The 18,376-nt window shown below is 44.0% G+C and overlaps 2 protein-coding genes and 1 long non-coding RNA gene across 4 annotated transcripts in view; 2 read left to right on the top strand and 1 right to left on the bottom strand.

The window, feature by feature from the left end:
- Nucleotides 1-10,731, top strand: part of LOC123651691 (zinc finger protein 530-like) — a 23,145-nt gene extending 12,414 nt beyond the window's left edge. Inside the window, exons 3-4 of the mRNA XM_045575996.1 lie at nucleotides 7,701-9,458; nucleotides 10,528-10,731. Coding sequence (XP_045431952.1) covers nucleotides 7,701-9,151 — 1,451 coding nt within the window. The 3' untranslated portion in view covers nucleotides 9,152-9,458; nucleotides 10,528-10,731. The remainder of the gene's footprint in view (nucleotides 1-7,700; nucleotides 9,459-10,527) is intronic.
- The window catches only part of LOC118710218 (zinc finger protein 883-like), an 86,854-nt gene that overhangs the window by 40,787 nt on the left and 27,691 nt on the right, over nucleotides 1-18,376 (top strand). The window contains exons 1-2 of one of the 2 annotated variants that reach the window (XM_036422698.2): nucleotides 14,729-15,007; nucleotides 15,830-15,956. In XM_036422698.2, the coding sequence (XP_036278591.2) occupies nucleotides 14,975-15,007; nucleotides 15,830-15,956 (160 nt within the window). In that variant the 5' untranslated portion in view covers nucleotides 14,729-14,974. Of the gene's footprint in view, nucleotides 1-14,728; nucleotides 15,008-15,829; nucleotides 15,957-18,376 lie in introns of those variants that run through there. The other variant, XM_045575968.1, reaches the window with a different exon arrangement.
- Nucleotides 1-18,376, bottom strand: part of LOC123651705 — a 22,054-nt gene extending 3,678 nt beyond the window's left edge. The window contains exons 1-2 of the long non-coding RNA XR_006740577.1: nucleotides 18,363-18,376; nucleotides 3,088-3,095 (exon numbers count right to left, since the gene is read on the bottom strand). This is a non-coding gene — a long non-coding RNA (uncharacterized LOC123651705). The remainder of the gene's footprint in view (nucleotides 1-3,087; nucleotides 3,096-18,362) is intronic.

The raw sequence follows: 18,376 nt of genomic DNA, 5'->3' as shown, positions 1-18,376 counted from the left end.
ATGAAGGGTCATAAAAGGCCTTTGTTTTGTGTCACCCGCGCTCAGGGGCGGGACTTCCGGTGCGCTCTGGGCGGCTATTGGTCCTCAGGTGGAAGGCTTCCGGGTGGTGGCAGAGGCGGGTCCTCGCCGCTCAGCGCGCACGTGTGAATGGAATTCGCTGAGGCCCCGGCTTCCCGCGTCCGTGAGGGAGCAGAGACCCTTCCCTCCCTCCCTGCGCCCCTGCTGCTTCCGGGCCGCTCCGCTCTCCGCCCAGTTCCGCGCACAGCGGCCCGGCCATGGCCTCGTTCAGGGGCTCCGCTGAGGTGAGTCCGCGCCCCCCTCCCACCACCCCTGCCCTCGCCGCCTCCGCACCCTCCGCCCAGCAGCCCGGGGTCTGCGCGCCTGTCCCTCCTGCAGCTCCGTCCCCGTCAAGGACTCCGAGGAAGGCGGAGGGGAGAGAGGAGCGTGGTGGCTTCTGAGGACACAGGAAGTGCAGGGCAGAGTGGACAGGGGTGACTTGTGTCTGAAATTCCCCTGCGGAGGTGGGTGGTGAGGATTGAATCCAAGGTCAGAGACCAGCAGGGAGGATTTCAGAGCCGCAGGCCCTTCTCTCCCCACGCTGTGGGGTCCACCAGGAATCGGGTTGTGCTATAGGTCCTTCTGGAACCTCTCAAGCTCTCTCTGGATGCCATATGCCAAGGTGATGGTTGATCCCTGAGAGGCCCTGGGCTGTGGAGCAGGAAGGGGGCAGAGCTGAGGCAGTGAACCTGGGGTCTGAAGTGGGGATGGGGTGACATTACACAATGGTGTGCACATCTGGAGGGAGTGTGAGCTGATGGTCCCAGAGACTTGGTATTGGGACTTAAAACAAACATATACACACACACACACACTCACACCGAGTGGCCAGATTATTATGATTTCTGAACGCATAATAATCTGGCCACTTAGTGTGTGTGTGTGTGTGTGTGTGTGTGTGTGTGTGTGGCCCGGTGCATGAATTCATGCATGGGTGGGCACTGGCCAGGAGGAGGGGACATGGGCAGTTGGCCAGCCTGACTGCTGGTCAAACTCTTGGTCAGGGGTGGAGGGGGGGCAATTTGCATTTTAGCCTTTTATTATATAGGATGTACACTGAGTGGCCAGGTTATTATGCGTTCAGAGATCATAATAATCTGGCCACTCATTGTATATTTGTTGGTTTCAAAGAGGAAGGGACAGGGAGAGAGAGACAACAGCAATGACAGAGAATCATCCAGAGGTTGCCTCCTGCACGCCCCCTACAGGGTATCCAGTCTGCCACCCGGGCATGTGCTCTTCATTAGAATCGAACCTGGGATCCTTCAGTCCAATGTGCTATCCACTGAGCCAAACCAGCTAGAGTTGATGTTGGTGATATAGGGTGAAACATAAGCCCAGGTTTTTCTTTGTCTTGGAGGCTGATCTGGGAGACTGCAATGGTCTTTCTTGGCAGGGAGGCTGGGGCCCTGTAGGCATGGCCCAGAGCTTAGATGGTGTTTCTCTGCTGTGCCCCTTCCCAGCCCATCTGTTGTGCTGAGGGCAGTCACAGTGACTAATGGGACTGTGGGAAGAGAGCAGCCAGCACAGGCATTAGGGCCTGGTGTCCACACTAAACTGGGGAGCCCTAGAGGAGGTTGAGGGTGAGGAAGATGTGTACAGAGCAGGATGGCAGGTCCTGAGAAAGACAGCTCTGGTTTCAATTGTTTCCGTTCTGACAGGTTGGCGTGACCTTTGAGGACATTGCCCTGTACTTCTCCAGGGAGGAATGGAGCCTCCTGGATGAGAGTCAGAAACAGCTATACCTGAATGTGATGCTGGAGAACTTTGAACTCGTGTCCTCCCTGGGTAAGACCCTCACTCTGGCTGGTTCCTGGTACCTGCCTTTGCATTTCCCAAGCCCCCTCATCTCTGGACTGTATACATTGCTAGCTTTTTCCAGTTTCTGGTTTTTTTGCAGTGGTTGGCAGGGTTTGTTGTTTGCACTGCTCCCTTCTCTACTTTTTTTTTTTTTTTTTTAATTAATTTATTTCCTTCTATACCTTTAGACCCAACACCTGCTGTAGTGAACTCATAGGGAAGGGTTTGTGGTTAGTTATGTGACAGGGAGCCTAATGAATTCTAGTTGAGTAGTGAGCAAAAACATATTCCTTATTCCTGTTGGTCATTTGTGTGTGTGTGTGTGTGTGTGTGTGTGTGTATATCTATATATCTATATATCTATATATCTATCTATATATCTATATATCTATCTATCTATATATATATATATATATCTATATATATATTTTATTGATTTTGTACAGAGAGGAAGGGAGAGAGATAGAGAGTTAGAAACATCGATGAGAGAGAGTCATCGATCAGCTGCCTCTTGCACACCCCCTACTGGGGATATGCCCGCCACCAAGCTACATGCCCTTGACCGGAATTGAACACGGGACCCTTCAGTCCCCAAGCCAACGCTCTATCCATTGAGCCAAACCAGTCCCGGCGTGTATGTATATATTTTTAAAGTATCTCTCCATCCTTATTCCTATTTTATGTGTAAATATCTTTTTTTTTTATTGATATCGGAGAGGAAGGGAGAGGGAGGGAGTGGGAGAGGGAGAAGGAGAGAGAGAGAGAGAGAGAGAGAGAGAGAGAGAGAGAGAGAGAGAATATGAATCATCAATTGGGTGTCTCCTGCATGCCCCCCTAGTAGTGGGGATTGAGCCAGCAACTCGGGCATGAATTCTGACCGGAACAGACCCATAACCTCCTGGGTTCATAGATGGCTGCTCAACCACTGAGGCAAACCAGCTGAGGCTTTAGTCCTAATTTTAACTATATTTAATGGCTAATGAGTGTGTTAAATATTTTTCTAGTTTACAATAAGATACATTTCCTTTTGCATTTGCTTAATTGTGCTTCCCAAATATTACATTCTTGTTTTATGTACAAATTTCATGTTGTTGGCAATTCCGCATTCAGAAAGTCTAGTGTGGCTATTTTTCCAGCAGGCTTAGATGCAGGTTAACAGTGTTTACCTATAAAATGTTTTCACCAACACTATTGTCTTCTTCATAGCCTTCATTATAGTGTTAACATAACATGACTTTCTCTCTGTATCACAATATTTGCTTTATTGGTTGATCTGAACCAAATCCACAATATCGTCAATTTATTCATATGATTTGCAAGTATCATCTCTCATCTTCCTATTGTTTGCGTTTTCATGTCATTTTGTTAATTGCTATTGTCCTGGGAAAAAGCACTTCCATTTGTTTCAGTCTGGACTGATTTTTCTCTTTTTGCCTGGTGGTTGGTGCCACACCCCAAAAATCAGGTCCAAAACCAATCTCCAAAGCATTTTCCCTAGGTTGTCTTGAAGGATTTTAAAGTTTTAACATGGACATTTAATTCTCTCATGCAATCTGAGTAAATGTTTATCAGTAGTTTTCTTGTTTTTCATATGAATATCTATTTTTTCAATACCCCTCATTGAAGAAACTGTCCTTTCTCAAAATTTCTTGTGATTTTGTCAAAGGTTACCTGAATTTATGCGCCTGTTTAATTTTTTGTTTTCTGTTGTGTGTTTTTTGGTTTTGTGTCTTTGTTTCTGTGTGTATTTCAGCAACACATTGTTTGGTGGCTTTGACTTTGTAATAGATTGAAGGCAGGAAGTGTGATGCCACCAGTTTTGTTCTTGCTAAAGATTACTTTGCTATTGGAGGTTTCACAGATTGGAATTGTCATTCGGAATACATTTAATCTGGAGATTGCTTTGGGTAGAGTAGATATTTTAAGGAAAACACATTTTCAAAGCTAACAACACCAGATATCTTTCCACTTTTTTGTGGTTTCTTTCATTTTTTTCACCACTGTATTTTAGTGTTCAATGTACAGATCTTACATCTTTGTGGTTGAATTTATTCCTGAGTTTTTTATTCTTTTTAGTGCTATTGTAAACTTGACCATTTCTCTTAAATGTTTTATTTATGCATTTATTTTTAATATATTTTTATTGATTTCAGAGAGAAAGAGAGAGGGAAAGATAGAAATATCAATGATGAAAGAAAATCATTGATTGGCTGACTCTTGCATACCCCCTACTGGTGAACCAGCCAGCATCCTGGGGATCGAACCTGAGACCTTTCAGTTCAGACTGACTCTATACACTGAGTAAAACCGGCTAGTGATCTTCATTTCTTTTTTGTTGTTGTTGTTGATTTTTTAGAAAGAAAGGAATGGAGAGGGAGAGAGTGAAACATCCATCTGAGAAACAGTCATCAACTGCCTCCTGCACGCTCCCTACCTGGGATCTTGCCCACAACCTGGGCATGTGCCCTTGAGAAAAAGAGACATTTTTGGGGGCTAGCAATCTGAATCTAGTCACTGTTCCTTTAATTGTCTTGTCCTGCAATACCTGTTTACTCCTATTTTTGAGAGGCCATAAACCTTCTCTAGACAAAGTTATCAGTGCTGGTGCCAGGCCAGGTCTTAGGTTGAGGTCCTTAAGCCCTAACACATAAGGCTCTTTAAGAACTGCAAAGGGAACCGCAAACCCCATGTTTGGGAGAGAAAGAACTAAAAAGGGACAACTTCCTTCATGTTGCTCAGAATTGAAACATTAATTTTTTCTCTAGGCCCACACTGAATGAAGTGTAACTCCATTTCTCTAAATGTTGCATTGTTTCTCTCCCGTGTTCTGTAACACCCTGACCAACAAAAGAACTGCTTGTCACTCTAACCGTTTTGGCTCAGTGGATAGAGCATTGGCCTGTGAACTGAAAGGTCCCAGGTTCGATTCCGATCAGGGGCATGTACCTTGGTTGCGTGCACATCCCCAGTAGGAGGTGTGCAGGAGGCAGCTGATCGATGTTTCTAACTTTCTATCCCTCTCTCTTCCTCTCTGTAAAAAAATCAATAAAAATATATATAAATATATGTGTGTGTGTGTGTGTGTGTTTATGTACATATATATATATATATATATATATATATGAACTGTTTGTTTGTCAGTTCATGGGAAGATGTTCAATCAACTGAGCAACACCGACAATGGGCCTTTTTTCCTTTCTTTATAAAAAAATTTATTATTAGTGTTTAGAAATGGAACTGATGTTTGAATTTTGATATTTTATCCTGGAACTTTTCTGAATTTACTTAATATTTATTTATTTATTTATTGCTTTTAGAGTGAGAGAGTCAGAGACATTGTTCTGCTCTTCCCCTCATCTATATATTATTGGCTGCCCAGTGCTTGTACCTTGATGGAAAAAATCAAACCCACTACCTTTGTGCATCAAAACCACACTCTCACAAACTGAAGTACCCAGCTAGGGCTCTACATTTTTAAAATTAATTTAGAAATTTATAGTGAGTTCTTTACAATTTTATTGATTTTTTTTTTTTTTACAGAGAGGAAGGGAGAGAGATAGAGAGTTAGAAACATCTATGAGAGAGAAACATCAATCAGCCGCCTCCTGCATACCCCCACTGGGGATGTGCCCACAACCAAGGTACATGCCCTTGACCAAAATCAAAGCCGGGACCCTTCAGTCCACAGGCCGTTGCTCCATCCACTGAGCCAAACCGGTTTCAGCTAATTTTTTAAAAAATATATATTTTATTTTTTTACAGAGAGGAAGGGAAAGGGAGAGCCAGAAACGTCGATGAGAGAGAAACATCGACCAGCTGCTTCCCGCACACCCCCCACCGGGGATGTGCCCACAACCAAGGTACATGCCCTTGCCTGGAGTCGAACCCGGGACCTTTCAGTCTGCAGACCGACGCTCTACCACTGAGCCAAACCGGTTTCGGCTCAGCTAAATTTTTTACTGTGAAAGTACATGTCCTTTTCTCCCATGAACCGGACCTTTATGGACATCTTCTATTAGATGGAGAAGATATGAGAAGTCATGTTTATATATAAGAGAGTCTTTATTGAAATCCAAGTAGCCATTTTACCAAGGAATCATTAGACAAAACAGTTCTTCACAGTTAATCCCTACAGGTAGTCTATAAAGTAAACAGTTGTAACTGGCTGCTTTATATTGTATCTTCCCTACAAAGCAGCCCCCAACATAGGAGCCATACTAAATAGCCGCTGCTAACATAGCAATCATTGCAAACATAGTAATTCAAACGAGTGTCTGTGTATTGGCTGGTCAGTTACATACTTTATATCAGCTTAGACAAAAGTGGATTCTTGTGAAATAGTGACATTAGTTATTGGGTTATAGAAGGGCACACCTGCACAGTGTATAGCTTGCAGTGTCGATGCTTTTGTGCCTGTATATATAAAATTAGCCTTGAACACACTGATAAGGATTCCCAAACTCAGATTGGCCTTGAACATCCTGTATACTTTGGACAGGGCCCCCATGCTGACCCTACCAAATATCTTTGGTAACCCACTCTAGTCATCTCTTTGTAATTCAGCTTTTTTTTTTTTTTTTTTTTTTTTTTTTTCTCTACTGAATTCCTTTTAGTGTTAATTGCACTCTTTTCTTTTTAATCGTCACTCTTTTGTCCATTGCTTTTCAGAGAGAGAGACAGTGGAAAGGAGTGAGCAGGGATAGATTGGGGAATATTGATGTGAGAGAGATGTATTTACTAGTTGCCTCCCACACCCACCTAATGGGGCATCAGCTAACTTCCACCCGTGTGTGTGACCTTGACAAGGAATCAATCCTCTATCCTTCTGTGTGCAAGCCAATGCTCCAAGCATTGAGCAAAACCAGCCAGAGTTTCATTGTACTCTTAACCCTTTGCAGCTGCACACTTGTTCTGAGAGTGGAAAGGATTATCATCTGTCTTACTCTCCATCTTGCTGATGTAACTAACAGATTTTTTTCAGTGATCACTGTAACACTTTGTAGTTCTTCCACAATGCTCAGCATGCATCTCTTTGTTTTGTTTTTTTCTTTTGGATTTATATAATCTGAATCCCCTATGCTGAATCATTGGGATTCATGGGAGAGAATCATTTGTACATCACAAAAGAAACATGACCTGATGAATGACAGGGTGGACCCAAAGGCAGTCATGCCTTGGTGAAGGCCTGTTGGAAAAGTTTTGATACCAGAGCTTTGTTAAAGTCATAATTAGGAACTCATTTTGTTCAAATGTATTTTGTTGCCATGACCCATTCCTCACCAATTCTACATTTACTTGCTTATTGGTGACACTTTGCCAACTCCTCAGGTGATTTATTTCTACCCGGATTCTAAGTGCACAGATAACTTTAATTTCTCTAAACATTGCCCCTCTACCTCTTTCACAGTTCTCTCTTTATGGCAAACCAATCTTAGTCTGTGCCTGCAGAGTGCACACAGATTATTGTATTGACCTTGAACATCTTGTGCTCCAATACAACAGTTTTTTGTGGGTTTGAGCACATTCAAATTCTCCTACCCAGACTGAGGGTGCCAGAATGAAAGGTTCTAAAAGAAGCCATTTGTATAGGACCAATGAGTAGAGCTTTTTTCTCTTCTGTGTTTCCTATTTTCTGTTTCTGTCCTTGCCTTGGTGAGATTTTCATCATTGACTAATCTTTGGGGCCAAGTAATGTGTAACAGCTATTTCCTTACAGTCCAAATCACTTGTCAGAAAATTATTCTATGAAATCATGCATAGTTATTACAGATAAACATTTGTAGTGAAGTTATTCTGTTTTCGTAAGGTCAACATGTACTTCACCAGCATTTCCTTTTGTTCAGGTTGCTGCTGTGGAGCAGAGAATGTGGAGGAACAAGCAGAACAAAACATTTCTGTAAGAGTGTCACAGGCAAGGAATCCCAAGTTAGCCTTGTCTTCCCAAAAGAGCCACCCCTGTGAGAATTGTGGACTCGTCTTGGGAAACATTTTCCATGTAATGGAGGGGCAGGAAACTCAGCAGATCCATGTACTATTGAGGTGTGGGGTATGTGCAAAACAATTTTATTTCAGTACAAAATTTCACCAGCAGTATCTGAGAGAGAGCATGCTGATTGGAGATATGACCAGGATGTCACTTTCGAACATGTGCAATTTCAATGTTTACCAGAATTATTTCACCTGTAGGGAGGCAGGCACACTTACCTGGTCAGGACATTTCCATCTTAAGGCTTCTCAGACCAAGGACAGGCCAAATGATATTTGTAAGATTCGGTTGGCGTTTCAAAGGAGAAAAGGTTTTTACACCAGAAAGGAATTAGAGGAAAACATTGGCAGTAGTAATCAGACAATTCACATTGGAGAAAATCCTCATAAATGCAGTGAATATGGGAAATCATTTACCAAGTTGAGTAGCCTCCATTATCAAACTCACACTGTAGAAAAGCCTAATAAATGCAGTGAATGTGGGAAATCTTTTGCCAGTAGTACTGTCCTTCGTTGTCATCAGAGAATTCATACTGGAGAAAAGCCTTATAAATGCAATGAGTGTGGGAAGTCTTTTATCATGAGGTATCACCTTCATTGTCATCAGAGAATTCACAATGGAGAAAAGCATTACAAATGTAGTGAATGTGGGAAATGTTTTATCACTAGTAGTGAGCTTTGTCTTCATCAGAGAGTTCACACTGGAGAAAAACCTCATAAATGCAGTGAATGTGGGAAATCTTTTATCACTAGCAGTGAGCTTCTTCGTCATCAGAGATTTCATACTGGAGAAAAGCCTTATAAATGCAACGAATGTGGGAAATCATTTACCAATTTGAGTAGCCTCCGTTATCAAAGTGCTCACGCTGGAGAAAATCCTTATAAATGCAGTGAATGTGGGAAATCATTTACCAAGTTGAGTAGCCTCCGTTATCAAAGTTCTCACACTGTAGAAAAGCCTAATAAAAGCAGTGAATGTGGGAAATCTTTTGCCAGTAGTACTGTCCTTCGTTGTCATCAGAGAATTCATACTGGAGAAAAGCCTTATAAATGCAATGATTGTGGGAAGTCTTTTATCATGAGTTATCACCTTCATTGTCATCAGAGAATTCACAATGGAGAAAAGCCTTATAAATGCAGTGAATGTGGGAAATCGTTTATCAATTGGAGTAGCTTCTGTTACCACCATCAAAGTTCTCACACTGGAGAAAAGTCTTATAAATGCAGTGAATGTGGGAAATCTTTCAAAAGTAGCAGTGGTCTTCAGTATCATCAGAGAGTTCACACTGAAGAAAGCTATTATGGGTGAAGATAACATGAGATATGTCTCAGCCAAATTTCTAAATTTCCTTTGTACATATTAGACCAAATGAGAGTAATTACTTAGATGTGTACGAAATGTTGTTTCTTAGGTCTTAACAATAGTATAAGAAAATTTGTGAAGTCTCATTTGTCTGAATTGTATCTTATATATGTAATCACCTATATTATGTAAAGTCCCCATAAGTGTATTTGTTGTATTTATTTTTATGTTGGAACTATACATATCTGTTTCATTTTGTAACTTCAGAGATCTATTGTCAGATCTATGTTACTACATATTTCTGTTGCTGAAGGTATTTTTTATTTATTTATTTAATAAATCTTTATTGTTCAGATTATTAAAATTGTTTCTCCTTTTTCCCCATTCTCTCCCATCCACCTGGTTCCCACCCCACCCTCTGCCCTTACTTCCCCCCACAGTCTTCATCGATAGGTGTACAATTTTTATCCAATCTCTTCCGGCACCCCCCACACCCTTTTCCCCCTCAGGATTATGAGTCCACTTCCTTTCTATGCCCCTAATTCTATTAATATTATATTTACCAGTTTATTCTGTTCCTCAGATTTTTAATTCACTTGATTTTTAGATTCACTTATTGATAGATATGCATTTGTTGTTCATAATTTTTATCTTTACTATCCTGTTCCCTCCAGTGAGAGCAAGCCAGCGGCACACTCAGCAGTCAGTCCTCTCTGCATGCACTTGCACATGTGCCTCTGGACCTCTGCCTTTCTCAGCTCCGCTGAGTCTCAACCTGACAGCCCAGATTCCCCCATAAGAGCCTGGGTCCCCAGGGGTTTGCCTGCAGCTGCAGTTCAGTGCAGTCAGAACTGGGGTTCAGCCGAAACCAGTTTGGCTCAGCGGTAGAGTGTTGGTCTGCAGACTGAAAGGTCCCAGGTTCGATTCCGGTCAAGGGCATGTACCTTGGTTGCGGGCACATCCCCAGTAGGGGGTGTGCAAGAGACAACTGGTCGATGTTTCTCTCTCATCGATGTTTCTAGCTCTCTATCTCCCTTCCTCCTCTCTGTAAAATATCAATAAAATATATTAAAAAAAAAAAAAAAAGAACTGGGGTTCAGTGCATTTGGGAGCTTCCTTCTCCCTCCCACTAGAGAAAGCCAGCCAGGCACTTAGTCACCCTTCCTCTTTGCGTGCATGTCTCTGTACTTTAGCCCTTTGCAGCTCCTCTGACTTTCTGTGAGCTTTTCTCTTTCCTTCTAGTTGTAGAATTTCCACTCAGCCAGCTTTCCTGTGGTTCTGGATGATGTCCATTCTGTCTTTTTGTTGTAATTTTGAAATTGTGCAAGGCAACAGTTTAGGTGCTTACCTATGCTGCCATCTTGGTTTCTCTGTTGCTAAAGGTATTTCACCTGAACTACCTATAAGGTCCCTACATATGGCATCAATCACCATCCTCTTGTGCCCAGGGAAACTAATTCTGTTGTGTAGTTTGTTGAAAAAAATTAGAAATACCTGAGCTCTTGGTTTCTGTTTTCCCTCTAACCAGTTGTAACATAGGACTTAGTGTTGGCCCCATAATATTGCAGATTTACTGCCATTCTCAAGGGCACTCTTTTCCTAGATGCCAGTGATTAATTTATTGAGTGCATAATTCATCAGTTCAAGAACTGCCAGTCTCATGTCTCTTTGGTTTGTAAAATAATGAAGGCTTTTTCCTAAGACTTCTTTAATCTTGGGTTTGCTATTTACTATGTGAGTTAGCTTCTAAGGAGATATGGGCTCTTCTAGCATGGTGAGGTGAAAAGCATACGGGGTCTCAAACATTTTTGCCTTTGAGGGAACAATATAGTGTAGAAATTTCCACAGCAGTTTTTGCCAAATGTTTTTCTAGGAAGCATATGGATTCTTTAGTCCTCATATTGTTTCTGGATTCTTTGTGACACAGAGGTCACTCCAAAGAGTTGGTAGCTGTGACAACCTCAAGTATATCTTCCAACAGTGTGAATTTTTTTCTGTTTTACAAGGGATGTCCATACACTTGAAAGGAATCTCTTGTAGAGGGCCATGAGACCTAAAGCCTACAATTCCATGGGTGATTTTCTTTTTATTGATTTTTTTTTTTACGGAGAGGAAGAGAGAGGTATAGAGAGTTAGAAACATCGATGAGAGAGAATCATCAATCAGCTGCCTCTTGCACACTCCCTATTGGAGATGTGCCTGCAACCAAGGTACATTCCCTTGACCAGAATCGAACACCGGACTCTTCAGTCCGCAGGCTGACGCTCTATCCACTGAGCCAAACCAGTTTCGGCTGAAAATATTCTTTTAAAATATTGTATCACTTTTAAAAAGGTATAACGAATAAAGTACAGGTTAGGTATACTGTTTTATAAATCATTATGTGTTCATGAAAGTAAAACCATCTTTATAGTCATAATTAGAGGCCCGGTGCACAGATTCATGCACTGGTGAGGTCACTCAGCGTGGCCTGCGGGAATTGATCAGAATCTGGCATTGAACATCTTCCAAGTACCAACTGGCATGCAGGTGATGCTCCCACTCATCCTGCTGCCCCTGCCATTGGCACTCGGTAGGTTCGTTATTGCACCACTGCGCACCCATTCTATGGTGATACTGGAATGTTCGTGACCGAGAAGCAGCAGTGAGCTTGTGCCAAATTAGTCTCAATGCCAGTGTTGATCCTGGTCAGGATGGGGTAGGGGCGTGCGGAGGGAGTGACCATGGGATAGGTTTGTGCCTTTGCACCTGCTTTGTCAGCTGGGTGCCTGGAAGGTGAGCTGAGTAGCACTTCTGCTTTGGCAGCATCTGCCCCCTAGTGGTCAGAGTGCATCATAGTGACTGGTCCTTTAGGCTTTCATATACATAGGTATTGACCATAGCTATCACTGTGAACTTGGTTCATGACTTTTTCGAATGTGTCCATGTGCTTCACAGATTAACAAGTATTCAGTCATTTACATTCCATTTCAATAGATCACTTTGCATTTTCTAAGTATTTTTCTGCTTTATGTTTCATAAATTTTTGGATATTAAAGATATTTTAGCTGAGGCCGATTTGGTTCAGTGGTAGAGCGTTGGTCTGCGGACTGAAAGGTCCTGGGTTCGATTCCGGTCAAGGGCATGTGCCTTGGTTGCGGGCACATCCCCAGTGGGGGGTGTGCAAGAGGCAGCTGGTCGATGTTTCTCTCTCACCAACGTTTCTAACTCTCTATTTCTCTCCCTTCCTCTCTGTAAAAAATCAATAAAATATATTTTTTAAAAAAGCATCAAGATATTTTAGTAACGTCCTTTTTTTTCATAAATATTTTTACTTTGAATATATCATCAATAGTTTATACAAATGAGCATTTGGTCATTTCTAATAAAGCTGGTACAAAATATCGTATATAATAAAAGGCGAATATGCAAATAAACAAAACTACAGAAAGACTGGTCCCTACGATATGCACTGACCACCAAGGGGCAGATGCTCAATGCAAGAGCTGCCCCCTGGTGCTCAGTGTGCTCCTACAAGGGGAGTGCCCCTCACCCAGAAACTTGCTCACAGTTTGTGAGCACAGAGTATGTGGCGGACTCAAGGGTCCCGAGTTCAGTTCTGGTCAAAGGCACGTACCTTGCTTATGGGCCCATCCCTAATTGCGGGTGGAGGGAATGCAGGAGGTGGCTGATTGATGTTTCTCTCTCATCAATGTTTCTGGCTCTATCCCTCTCCCTTTTTCTCTGTAAAAAATCAATAAAATATATTTTTTTAAATGGGGATCCTGTCCTAACTGGTTTGTCTCAGTGGATGGCGCGTCGGTCTGCAGACTGAAAGGTCCCAGGTTCAATTCCAGTCAAGGGCGTGTTCCTTGGTTGTGGGCACATCCTGTGCAAGTGGCACCTGATTGATGTTTCTCTCTCATCAATGTTTCTAACTCTCCATTCCTCTCTGTAAAAAAATAAATAAAATATATATATTTAAAAATGGTTGGGTTGGTTTGGCTCAGTGGATAGAGCATCAGCCTGTAGACTGGAGGGTCACAGGTTCGATTCCGGTCAAGGGCATGTTGGGGGCACACCCCCAGTGGAGGGTTTTGCATGAGGCAGTTGATCGATGTTTCTCTCTCATCGATGTTTCTAGCTCTCTAGGCCTCTCCCTTTCTCTCTGTAAAAATTCAATAAACTGTATATTTTTAAAATGGGATCCCAACTAGCCCAGTGCTTGCCTTGCCAGTCCTGCAAGCGATAACGCTCCACACTCCTCTTCCTGCCAGACTACAGAAGAACAGCTAGCACCCTGCAATTGAAACTTGACCCAGCTCTCAGGTGAGGAACACCTGCCCCCTGCATCCAGCCCAGCCCAGCTGCCGGACCCAGAGGACAGCACCACCAGAATCCCCATTTAAGCCTGTACCCGCAGTACCAGGAATCGTGTGACTAATAAAATGGTGTGTGATTTGCAACTTCATATGTTTCATGTGGTGTAATTCCTCTAGCAGTTGATTGAATTATTTTGTGTAGGCTTCACATTTAAATGAAAGCTTCTGATCTTTTTTATCCTAAGCCTGCCCTCGGTCCTGCTTGTGTGCAGTAGCCTCTTTGCTAGCAATCACTTGAATGTCCCCCACCTGCATGATTAAAGTTTATTTCAAGGGATGCCTTAGAATAAAATTCAGGCGTCTTCAAACTACAGCCCGCGGGCCACATGAGGCCCGCAGAGGAGTCTGATCCGGCCCGCCAGGTTTTTTGGGCAGTGAGCGCAGCCGAGGTGTTACAGTAGGAATTAGTAGTTCATATAGTCCGGCCCTCCAGCTCTCTGAAGGACCGTGATCTGGCCCCCACTTTAAAAAGTTTGAAGACGCCTGGAATAGATGAACACCCCAGATCCTTTCCCGGGATCTGCTTGGGACACATCCTCGCCAGCAGGTATCCTTTGTTGATGGCAGCCATTCTGACAGTGGTGAGGTGGTACCTAATTGTTGCTTTAACTTGCATCTCTCTGATGATCAGTGAATGGGGAGCATTTTTCACATGTCTCCTGTCCATCTCATCCAAATTGCAGCCCAGGCAGAGCTAATGACACTTCGGATGGCATCAGAAGCAGATGATCTCAAGTATGAGCGTCTGTTTTTGTGACATTAACTTTGTATAATGAATTCAATGAAGATAGGATAGATCCAATTAGAGACTTGAACAACCTCTGCAAGCTACATTTGCCCTGAGGGAGACACGTGCCTAATTGCCTGAATGAAGAAACAATGCCTGCCATTCCCAAAAGAATGGGTCCTGAAGAAAGATATGCAAAACCAGCAGCTAAAGGAAGCCAACCAGGGGCCTTAGAAACAAATTTGCCCTGGAAATAATCTCCCCTGATGGCGCTAGAGGGTCCTGATGATCTTTGGTGTGTTGCTGAGCTATTTGCTGTCAAAACCAGGCCTGGAGTCAGCTGAGGAAATGTCAAATCCTGGCCTTGGAGCATAGAAACTACATTACCCAGAAGGCCGTGCGTGGAAGGACTACAGGCGGAGCCAATGGAAGCTCAGGATAGGCGTTTCCGTTTTTTTCCAGTTCTGGAGGGCGGGACCGGAAGTCCTAGTCAGATTTTTGTTTTCTCAGTTTTATGTCTCGGAGATTCAAGAGATCCATGTCACAGACGCCAGCGGGGAAGGCAGAAGAGTGGTGTTCCGGCCTCAGCCATGGGGGGAGCCTGCAGGGCGCTCAAGGCTCACGCTTGGAATTAGAACTCTCTGTCGCTAACGGACCGCGCCAGGCCTCGGGCGGGCCCGCGGTTCCCTGGGCGGCTGCCGCCCACTCCCCGCCCCCGTCCCGCGCGGCCCACGGAGCGCGATGGCCGCGCCCGCGCTGAGGAGCTTCGCTGAGGTGAGTTCCTGTCCCCCAGGCTCCCCGCCTCCTCACCCCGCACCCCACAGGCCGGTGCGGGCCTGTCCCTCCTGCAGCTCCGTCCGCGGGGAGGACCGTGAGGAAGGCGGAGGGGAGGGAGGAGCGCGGTGGCTTCTGAGGACAGCCAGTGCGGGGCGGAGGGGACAGGGGTGACCGGCCTCTGAGGTTCCCCTGAGGGTGTGGCTGTGAGGATTGGCAGGCAGATCGGAGGCTGCAGGGAGGCCGTCACAGCCTCATAGGGGCTTTCCCGGCTGTGGGGTCCCTCAGGGGCCTGGGGTGGTCCTGGACCCGGCTGGAAGACAAGCTTCTCCACATGCCATGTGCCAAGTTCATGGGGGAGTCCAGCGAGACCCAGTGGCATTGGAGCAGGAAGGGGGCAGAGCTGAGGGAGTGAACCTGGGACTGAAGATGGGAAGGGGATAAGCATTACCCAGTGTGTGCACATCTGGAGGAAGTGTGAACTGATTTAAAGGTGAAGAATAACCTCTGTGTAGGTTTTGTCTTGGAGGCATGATCTAGGAGACTGTAGTGGGATTGCCTGGGGCCTGGGAAGCACCGTCCAGAGCTTAAATGCTCTCTACCCTCCCCTCCCCTAATTCTTCCCACCCAACCCAGAAACTCTGCTGAAGGTAATCCTTGACTGACAGGACTATGATGAGAGAGCAGCCTGCACTGGCCTTAGGGCCTGGTGTCTACACTAACCGGGTGCCCTGGGGGAGGTTGAGGGTGGGGAATGATTGTCAGGAGAATTATTGGTTCTCAGAGAGACAGGACTGGTATCAATTGTGTCTATTCTGACAGGTTGGCGTGACCTTGGAGGATGTTGCCCTGTACTTCTCCAGGGAGGAATGGAGCCTCCTTGATGAGGGTCAGAGACAGCTGTACCTGAATGTGATGCTGGAGAACTTTGAACTTGTATCCTCGCTGGGTAAGACCCTCACTGTCACCAGTGATCTGGACTTGGCTTTGGGATTTCCCAGGCCCCTTTTCCCAGGGTGTGCTGTGTCCTGCCATGTAGACTGTGGTTCTGCTTGATTTTCCAGTTTCCTGGGTAGTTGGTGTCCTGGGGAGATTGGGTCTGTTTCCACTGCTCCCTTCTATTCCTGAAATCCCAATTCTCCCCGCTGGACTACATTCAAAGGGAAGGACTTGTGGCTGGTAGTGTTGCAGGAAGCTTGAAGAATCCCACCTTGATTAGTGAGGAAAGCATTTTTTATATTCCTTTTGGTCATTTGTGCGTAGTTTTTAGAGTATTTTATTCTACATTCTTATCCTGTTTATTAAGTGTATTTTCTTGGTTAAAGAATCTTGATTACCTCCTATATTTTATGTATTAATTGCTTATTACATATGGGAAGACATTTTTTTTTTTCATGTTCTTAATTGTGCTTCACAGATACTACTCTCCCAAGCCCACTTTTCTACAAAGTCCATGTTTTTGGGAACCATGCAGTCAGCAGTTCTAGTGCCACCATGTTTCTAGCAAGCTCAGATGCTTGTTTCTAGTGCTTAGCAAGAAAGTTTTTTTGTTTTTTTTTAATTGATTTTTTACAGAGAGGAAGAGAGAGGGATAGAGAGTTAGAAACATCAATGAGAGAGAATCATCTATCAGGTGCCTCTTGCACACCCCCTACTGGGGATGTGCTCTCCACCAAGGTACATGCCCTTGACCAGAATCTAGCCTGAGATCTTTCAGTCTGCAGGCCAATGCTTTATCCACTGAGCCAAACCGGTTTCGGCAACAAAGGATGTCTTTTAACTTAGTTGTGTTTTTTTCCATTCTTTTTATCTTTGTACTAGAGGCCCATTGCATGACACGGGGTTGGGAATCCTTCAGCCCCGTCTGTACTCTCTCCAGTTGAGACCATGGGCTCCTAAGTGCTCACCTGCCTGCCTGATCACCCCTCTCCTGCTTGCCTGATCATTCCCAACCGCTCCCCACTCTTGGCCTGATCACCTCCAACTGCCACCCCTTTCTTGCCTTCCCCATTGTTTAGTGCACATGTGTCAAACACAAGGCCCGCAGGCCAAATCCATCCCGCCAGGCCTTGCAATGTGGCCCGCACCGCGCTGTCATCACTGCACTCCGCTGCGTTTCCATCACAATGACAGTTTATGACTGTTCAGTAAACCATTCAGCCCGCGATTTAGGCTGGATTTTAGATTTTGGCCCCTTCTCTGATTGAGTTCGACACCCCTGGTTTAGTGTCTTAGTTAAGGCATGAGGACGTGATGACCATTTGTATATTAGCTCTTTATTATATAGGATTATAGGGTTTAATGTATAGATGTTCCACCTTTTGGCCAAATGCATTCATATTTTTTAATTTTTTTAATGCTATTTTAAATTTGACTACCTTCATTTTTCTATTAAAGAATTTATTACTATGTGTAGAACTGGAACTAATATTTGTATGTTTATTTTGCTTCCTGTAACATTTCTAAATTTAATTTAATTCATGAACACAGGATGTCTTTTTAAAAAATATATATTTTATTAATTTCTTTATAGAGAGGAAGAGAGAGGGACAGAGAGTCAAACAACAATGAGAGATTTTTTTTTTATTGACTTTTTTACAGAGAGGAAGAGAGAGGGATAGAGAGCTAGAAACATCAATGAGAGAAAAACATCAATCAGCTGCCTCCTACACACCCCCCACTGGGGATGTGCCGTAACCAAGGTATATGCCCTTGACTAGATTCAAACCTGGGACCTTTCAGTCTGCAGGCCAACCTCTATCCACTAAGCCAAACCTGTTTCAGCTGAATTTAATTCTTTATTCTTTTATCTTCACCCAGGTAGTGTGAATACTTTTTCCATTGATTTTCTTTTAGAGAGATAAAAATGAGAGACAGAGAGAGAGAAACATCAATTGGTTGCCTTCCACATTTGCCTTTACTGGTAGTGGTAACAGAGTTGCAACCACGGGACCTGCCCTTGACTGGGAATCTAACCCATGACTCTCCAGTGCATATGCCAGCATTCTCACCACTGAGCAACACTGTCCAGGGCTATGTATTAATTGTATAAATTATATTTTTTTAAAATTATTGATTTTACAGAGGAAGCGGAGGAGAGAGAGATTGAAATATCAGTGATGAGAAAGAGGCCTTGATGGGCTGCCGCCTGCACAACCCACACTGCTAATTGAGCTCAACTGTGCATGTGCCTGGACAAGGAATTGAATCACTGAGCCATACTAGCCATCCTTTATTTATTTACTATAGGCCCAGTGCATTGATTTGTGCACTGATTTGGTCCTTTGGCCTGGCCTGCACCCTTTTGCATTCTAGGACCCCTCAGGAGATCTGAAAGAGTTGGCTTTGGCTCAACCCCTGCAGGCCAGG

This window comes from Pipistrellus kuhlii, unplaced genomic scaffold, assembly GCF_014108245.1.
Source record: "Pipistrellus kuhlii isolate mPipKuh1 unplaced genomic scaffold, mPipKuh1.p scaffold_m20_p_71, whole genome shotgun sequence".
NCBI classification, from domain to species: Eukaryota; Metazoa; Chordata; class Mammalia; order Chiroptera; family Vespertilionidae; genus Pipistrellus; species Pipistrellus kuhlii.
This window is presented reverse-complemented; position numbering and strand designations above follow the sequence as displayed.